The sequence below is a fragment of the Chaetura pelagica genome, unplaced genomic scaffold (assembly GCF_000747805.2).
Source record: "Chaetura pelagica isolate M959 unplaced genomic scaffold, ChaPel_1.0 scaffold369, whole genome shotgun sequence".
In the NCBI taxonomy this organism is placed as follows: domain Eukaryota; kingdom Metazoa; phylum Chordata; class Aves; order Apodiformes; family Apodidae; genus Chaetura; species Chaetura pelagica.
In genome coordinates, this window is record NW_009970235.1 from 1,437,099 (window position 1) to 1,444,834 (window position 7,736).

The following is a 7,736-nucleotide window of genomic DNA, read 5'->3' on the forward strand; positions in this document are numbered from 1 at the left end:
GGAGCAGGTGGTGGTGTGCTTGTTGTGATACAACCCTGCGGATCATCTGTTGCCTTCCTGCAACTGCAAGGCCAGATCCTAGTGCCTCTGAGCTGGCCATGGCCTTTGTGTGTCCCAACCTTTCTGGGCAGCTCTTGGAGTTGGAGCCTGAGCCTTGTCCTCTCCTGGAGGTGTGTGTTAGTAGTTTGTGTGTTGGTTCTGTGCAGCCATGCCATGTCCCTGAGCCCTGTCTGGTGAGGCTGTGACTGGACTCTGTGCCTCAACTTTGGGTTGGGAAGGGGCCATTACTAGCTAAAAGTTTGGTTCATCTACCTTGTTACCAGCTTTGCTCAACGGGACAAAGGAATCAGTGCGGATCCGTGGCACAAAGGCTGAGACACAGAGATGAGATGGTCGCTGCTCATCACTGTCCTTGTCACTTTGTGCTCGGAAAGGGGCTCTGGAGAGGCAGGTTGGTGGGGTTGGGCTGGATGCCCTGGCTCAAGGCTGGGGGGCAGGTGCTGGGGCAGGAGGAGGAGGTGGCAGTGACAGAAACACGCAGGACAGCTTTGGGAAGCTGACAGTGACTCTGGTGCACAAAGTGATCTCCTGATTCGGCACTTTCTCTGCCGCTGAAATGAGAGGTCAGTGCTTTTTATTTCCAGCTTGCATGCTAGCCCCCGGCTCCTGGGGTTAAAAATCTCCGTAATGACCTGTCAGAGAGCAGATTATTAGCTGTACAGAGCCGAGGATGTTGTGGGGAGCAGATGGAAAATGGTCTGGCTGCAGCAGCCTGTCTGATGAAAGAATCCCTGGCATTTTTACAGTGTTTGCATCTCTGGAAACACACCATGAAGCTGCTTTCCAGGCTCCTGCCTGCTGGGGTTTGAAGAAATTTTTGTGTGTGTGTGGTTGTGGGTTTTTTTTTCCCTCCTCATTTCTCTTTAAGTCACCTGTTTTTGAAGTGGTGCTTGTGAATAGTACCTGGAGCTGGCAGGCCTGGAGCTTGGTGGGGAAGGGGAGGACAGTGCTGCTGGAGAGTAACTTTGTCCAAATGGGTGGTCAAGGATTTCTTAAGAGATCTGGAGAGCGGGTGGCTGAGACCATGTCGCTGGCTGGGTGGCTGCTGGGAAGAAGCTGTTTCATGTGTTAATTATGTCTCGTCAGTGTAATTGCCACAAGCTAATCTTGGCAAGCAACTCCAGCACTTCTTTGGGTTGCGTGTGGGTGTCTTTTTTGTTTTCCTGCCCCTGACACTGCCTCTGGGGACAGGGCAGTGTACAAAGCATCTGAGACCAGGGAGGGTGAGGGGCTGGGAAGCCAGGAGGAGAAAGTTTGGGTTAGCTGGGGTTGGCCATGGCGCAGACAGGTGTGATTAGTCCCTCTCTTCCCAGTTAAGAACAACTACCCACACAACTGTGCCTTGATTTCCCAACTTTTGGAGTCTGCTACGTGGCTTGTCGTGCTGGAGGTGATGGTGGTTTGATGTCCAAAAGCTGGCTGCCATGTTGGGCTGCCTGGAGGTGCGGGATGGCAACCTGGCACTTCCTGCTGCTGTTTGGCCTTCAGCAATTGCTCCGACACATCCCAAGTGTCACAGGTGCTCTGAAGGTTGGGATTTATTTCCCAAGGCACTTGACTTCCCTGGTGAGCGGCTCTCATCCCTCGCAGCGAGGCTGGTGCGGAAAGCAGCCCTCCCCACGGGTGGCATTGGCAGGTGAGGAATCAATCCTCCCTCCCAGGGGCAGCGCTCAATAATTCAGAGGGAAATGGTGAGTGGGGAAACGTGTGAGTAATGTCTTGTTGGAGCTGAGAGCTGTGACCTGCCAGGGCTGGTATTGATCGAGGGACCCGTGCCAGATGGCTGCTGCTGCACGGACGGCTGAGAAGCAGCCCTTAGCCTAGGGGGCTGGCAGGAGGATGCTGCCTTGTGCTCTGTGTGATGGGGGAATTTGGGAGGTTGGGGGATTTCACCCTGCTTGAGACAATCTCCTGCCTATAGATCCACCTGCCTGGGGCTCTTCTTGTGTAACCTTGTTCTCTTTGCTTTCCTTTCCAGCAGCGATGCCGTCACCTGGGCAGACCTCAACCACTGGAACCCCCCTGAGGACGTAGGTGACCCCCAGGGTGTGGAGGCAGGGAAGAGCCTTGAATCGTGAGGGGCTGTTAACTCTAAGATGTCCTTGAGCAGCGGAGCTTCCGGAGGGAAAGGAATTGATGCGAACCCGGTTGAGACATATGACAGCGGGGATGAGTGGGACATTGGCGTAGGGAATCTCATCATTGACCTGGACGCTGATTTGGAGAAGGATCAGCAGAAATTGGAAATGTCGGGCTCCAAAGAGGTGGGGCTCCCAGCGCCCAACGCGGTGGCAACCCTACCGGATAACATCAAGTTTGTGAGCCCAGTGCCAGGCCCACAGGGCAAGGAAGGCAAATCCAAATCGAAAAGGAGCAAGAGTGGCAAGGACAGTGGCAAGCCAACCCCAGGGACCTCCTTGTTCACTTCCAGCGAGGGAGCTGGTGGCAAGAAGGAGGCTCAAGGACGCTCTGGGGACGGTGCGAACTCGGGCGGCTTGGTGCCTGCCGTCACCCCGAAGGGCTCAGAGAAGTCAGCCAAGGCGTCACGCAGTGCGGCTGGCTCCAAGAAGGAGAAAGAGGGTGGCTCATCCAAAAGCAAGAAGGAAAGGAGTGAGGGTGCAGGGGCTGCAGCAGAGAAGGAGCCCAGCATGCTGCAGCCCCTGGCCCTGGCAGTGAGGGTGGGACAGTATGATGGGGGCCAGGGAACCGAGCCTGCTGCTGCCGAGCAGCTTGGGAGTATAGCTATTGACACAGGAGCAGCGCTTAATCCCTTGGGAGTTAAGTCGGAGCTGGAGGATGGGGAAGGTGACTGCCGGCAGCTGAAAAAGGTGAAGTCTGAGAAGGTAAGAAAAGCGTTGGAGCGTGAGGTGAGGTGGTGGTGTCGCTCGGCTCTGGCAGTCACTCCTGCACCCCTGTGGGTGATGGGGGATTGGGAGCTTACAGCAGGACCTGCTGTCGTTGTACCATGGGGGCAGTGCTGATGCATGGCTGATGCTTTCTGGTTCTAGAGTGAAGGTTGTTTGGCCATGTGATGTGTCAGGGTCTGGAGGCAGTGAGGAGAGGGCACAGGTCAAGCGATGCCTGCCTTCTGGGAACTGTGGTCCAGAAGATTACCCCTGGTCACTGTGTGTCAGGGTACCATCCTGCCATACCCCTGGGGGTTTGGTTTCTCCTGCTCCAGCTCCTGGCAGGACAGGGCATTGTTTGTTGGCCACTGTACTCTGCTTCTCTGTGGCTTCACATTGTGTGTCAAAGCTCCTGAAGGAATTGATTTCTTTCTGGTTGCATCATTTGCAGAGAAGGAGACCTTAATGTGCTAGCAAATGTGGGATCTGTATAGGTTACCACCATGTTCCCTGGTCTGCTGCTGGTATGTGGGCCCTGTCCCACTGGTGAGAGTTAGCACCGGGCCGGCAGGTGGCTGTATGTGGACTTCCCATGTCTCTTCTCCACTAACATGCAGCACCAGTGCTGAACCTGGAAGCTGCTCTTCCAGGTCACCAGCGGTGCAGAAAGCCCTGACAGGGTGATGGCCATCTGTCCACCTGAGTGGTGTTTGGCTCCAGGTTTCTGGAATGCATTAGGAAGAATGTGGCCAGTAGGTTGAGGGAGGTAATTTTCCCCTTCTACTCTGCCCTGGTGAGGCCACATCTGGAACACTGTGCCCAGTTCTGGACTCCCCAGTTCAAGAGTCCAGTGGAGGGTAACAAAGATGATTGGGGAATTGGAGCATCTCTCTTGTCAGGAAAGGTTGAGAGGGCTGGGACCATTTAGCCTGGAGAAGAGAAGGCTGAGGGAAGACCTTATTAATGTCTATAAATATCTAAAGGGCGAATGCAATGAGGATGGAACCAGATTCTACTCAGTAGTGCCCAGGGACAGGACAAGGGGCAATGGGCACAAACTGGAACACAGGAAGTTCCATCTGAACATGAGGAAAAACTTCTTTCCTGTGAGGGTGACAAAGCCCTGGAACAGGCTGCCCAGGGAGATCGTGGAGGGTCCTTCTCTGGAGACATTCAAGAATCACCTGGATGCAGTCCTGTGGAATGTGCTCCAGGAGATCCTACTTTAGCAGGGGAGTTGGACTCAATGATCTCTAGAAATCCCTTCCAACTCTGATAATTCTGGATCTGGCTGTGGGAGCTTGTTTTTTAATGATGGCAGCAAACTTGATTTCTGCAGGTGGGCTGGGGGAGGCTTTGAGCACATCATGTTGTTCTCTCTTGGAGCAGAGGCTCCTCTGCAGCAGCTGCCAGTGCAGTGGTGCAGGTCCCTGGCCATGAAGCCACCTTGGCCGTGGCTGGGCATGACTAGTGGGTTTTGTTGGGTGGCTCTTGCTGTCAGCATGTGGGGAGAGTGGGTTGGAGTGTGTGGGGGGTGTTACCCTACGTGTGGCTTGCAGGTCCCCAGGAGGATTTCTGCCTGGGTGCTGGGAAGGGTTGGGTGGGGAGCTCTCACTGGGTTTGGGAGAGTTGCTGAAACCAGCGAGATGTTGGGGAGATGTTTTTTTTTTCTATCCACCAAAAGATAGAGCAGAGCATGAAAATACAGCGAGAAAGCTGATGGGGGTGGTGGGTCATGAGATGGCTCTAGGAGACGAGCTGCTAAGTAGGTCAGTGCTTCCTCTGCTCAGGAAGAAGACTCCTGGGACAGGCAGCTGAAGGCTGTAAAGTTAAGGAGTGGCGTCGAGATGACATTTGGTTTCCGTGTCCTTTCTGGCAGCAGAACCAGAGTGAATGAAACTGGGCAGAGAAGCAGATGCTCTTTTTGCATGATGGATTTCAGTGTTGCTGCAAAAAGCTGTGGATGCTGAAAGTTCACTGATGTTCTGGAGGAGGAACCTGCCAGGTCATACAGGGCAACGTCATTGCCTTGTTGCCTTGGGAAAAGCTTGAAGAGTGCTGGAGCTTGGGACACTATTTGGGAAGTATCCTGGTGTGCTGGGCTGTTCTGTTCCTTCATAGTCATAAGCTGATGGCTGCTGTCAAAGCGAACATGGGGGCTGGCTGGACTTTTGGTCATACCATGCGTGGCTTTTCCTGCCTTTCTACTATTAGGATTTGTTTCTTTCAATGATTTAGCTGCAGGAACTCTTTGCAGGTCGAAATGCCAGAGTGAGGTCGGGATAATGGAGACCGAACTTCATAGACCTTGACAGGCTTGAGGAGTGAATCCATGTGAACTTCATGAAGTTTAACCAGGCCAACTGCGAGGTTCTGCACCTGAGTTGGGCCAATCCCTGGTATCATCAGTACAGGCTTGAGGATGAAGGGTTTGAGAACAGCCTTTGCAATGGAGAAAAGCTGAGAGAAGTGGGATTGTTCAGCCCGGAGAAGAGAAGGCTCCAGGGAAACCTTATTGTGGCCTTTCAATATATAAAGGGGGCTTTTAAGTAAGATGGAAAGAGACTCATTAGCTGGGCCTGCAGTGACAGGACAAGGGGTGATGGCTTTAAACTGAAAGAGGGGAGGCCAGAAGGAAGAATGGTTTTACGATGAGGGTGGTGAGACACTGGAACAGGTCATTCAGAGATGTGGATGCCCCATGATAGGAAATGTTCAAGGTCAGGTTGGATGGGACTTTGGGCAACCTGATCTAATGGAAGATGTCTCTGCCCTTGGCAGGGGGTTGGACTAGATGATCCTTGAAGGCCCTTTCCAACCCAAACCATTCTGTCATCTCTGTACAGATACCCTGTCAGGACAGTTCTGCCTTTGTCCTTGTCCAGCTTCAGGTGCAACCACATTGATGAAGGCTCAGCCCTGTTTTGAGACATGATTAAAGGTCTGGATCTGCAGGAAAATGTATTGTGTTTGTACTCAGGAGGAAGCATTGTCTGTGTTTCATCAGCCTCATGGGGCAGCTGGATGGCTTCCTTCAGGATGAGCAGAAGAAAGGTGTCTGCAGGATGAGGAGTGGGAAAGAGCCTGAGGATGGGCTTATGGCTGGGGCATGGTGGAAGAAAGAGGGAATTAAATGTTGGTGAGCAGTGCTGTTGGACTCTCTCTCTCTGCTGAAAGCTGTAGAGATGCCCCAAAAGCAGCTTGTGGAGTCTGAAAGACAGGTCAAGAGCTGAGAGCTGTGGCAGAGCAGCTGTTCCAGGGAGTGCATCAGAGGGATGAAGGCAATGGGTTCCTGCAGGCCTGGGGACAAACCCTGCCTAGGAAATGAGAAGCTTGTTCAGACCGAAACAGGAACAGCCACAGCATGACTCAGTCCAACCTTTGGTCTCTAGCAGCTTGTCCTCTGCTTAACCCTGTGCTGCTCCTGCTTCTGTTTTGGGCAGGGAGGCTGGTCTCCATATGGGGGTGAAGAGAGACTGTCTCTCCCTCCAGCCCTTTCAGCCTGGGGTATGTGACCTCCTGTTCATATGTGCCTGCTGAGCAGCCAGCCTCCAGCCAGGAGGTTTTGTTGTATCTCCTTGGCTGGATTAAAGAGCATTTTAGTACTGAGTATTTTTTCCTTGATGAGGTGCTTTGGTGCCACAGTCAGCTCGTTGTTTGCCCCTCCTGCTTTTGTGCTCTTTAAATGTATCACTGTGGGGTTTTGCAGCCTTCAACTTCTTGTTGAGTGTAGGAAAGCTTTTCTTTGCTTTTTTTCAGACACCCTGTCATGTTAGCAGGTGCTTGGCTGGTGTGGTGTCCATGGGTGAGGTCACCCTTGATCCCTTGTCTGAGAGCACCCTTGTTCCCTTGTCTGAGATCACAGTGATGGAGCCAATGGATGTGGCCCATGGGTTTGATAGGATGTGTTTTGCTGATGGCTTCTCTGGCTGCTGCTTCCTGCAGTGAAGCCTCAGGAACCAAACATCCCAAACACCCTTTTTCCAGATGCAGGTCATGGCTGTATCCAGTGTCATGTTGTGGCATGTCCTGTCTTGTTGTGTATCCTTCTCCAACCTGATGCCATCAGGACACAAGTGTTCATTGCACCAGAAATGAGACTGATCATGGAATCACAGGCTGGTTTGTGTTGGAAGGGACCTTAAAGCTCATCTAGTTTCAACACCCCTGCCATTGGCAGGGGCACCTCCCATCAGCCCAGGTTGCTCCAAGCCCCATCCAACCTGCCCTTCAACACTTCCAGGGATGGGGCAGCCACTGCTTCTCTGGGCAGCCTGTGCCAGTATCTCACCACCCTCACACTCAAGAATTTCCTCCTCATGTTTAACTTAACTCTCCCATCTTTCATCTTGAAACCATTCCCCCTTGTCCTCTCACTACCTGCCCTAGTAAAAAGTCCCTTTCCTGATGTAACCTGTGGGAAATAACCCCTCTGAGACCTTCTGGGGTCTCTGGGGTGGGACCAGCACCCAGTGCAGATTTCCCTTGGGCTGTGGTTTGGTGCCTGGGCAACTTCTCACACCAGCCGCTGCTGCTGGAGACCCAGAAGATACTGGGAGGGAAGGCGGGCAGGAAGGAAGGGGAGCTTAATACTACTTGCAGCAAGGAGAGAAATGAGCCTGCCCTGCTGCATGCACTGGAGCCTGTGGCCCAGCAACTGGGTCTTGGCCACAGGTCACTGGGGCTGGCCAGAGCTGAGCTGGGGTTTGGTTTGGGACACACACGGGTGCTGGGCAGGCATCTGCTGCTCTGGGCACATGGCTTTTCTCAGCAAAATGGCCGTACGGGAGCAGCAGCTGGCGGGGCTGGGGCAGCAGCTTCTCTCCTCCT

General features: G+C 53.2%; 1 protein-coding gene across 1 annotated transcript in view; it reads left to right on the forward strand.

The window, feature by feature from the left end:
- Window positions 1-2,156: 2,156 nt before the first annotated feature.
- Window positions 2,157-7,736, forward strand: part of ZNF609 (zinc finger protein 609) — a 59,564-nt gene continuing 53,984 nt past the window's right edge. Inside the window, exon 1 of the mRNA XM_010005920.1 lies at window positions 2,157-2,903. Coding sequence (XP_010004222.1) covers window positions 2,157-2,903 — 747 coding nt within the window. The remainder of the gene's footprint in view (window positions 2,904-7,736) is intronic.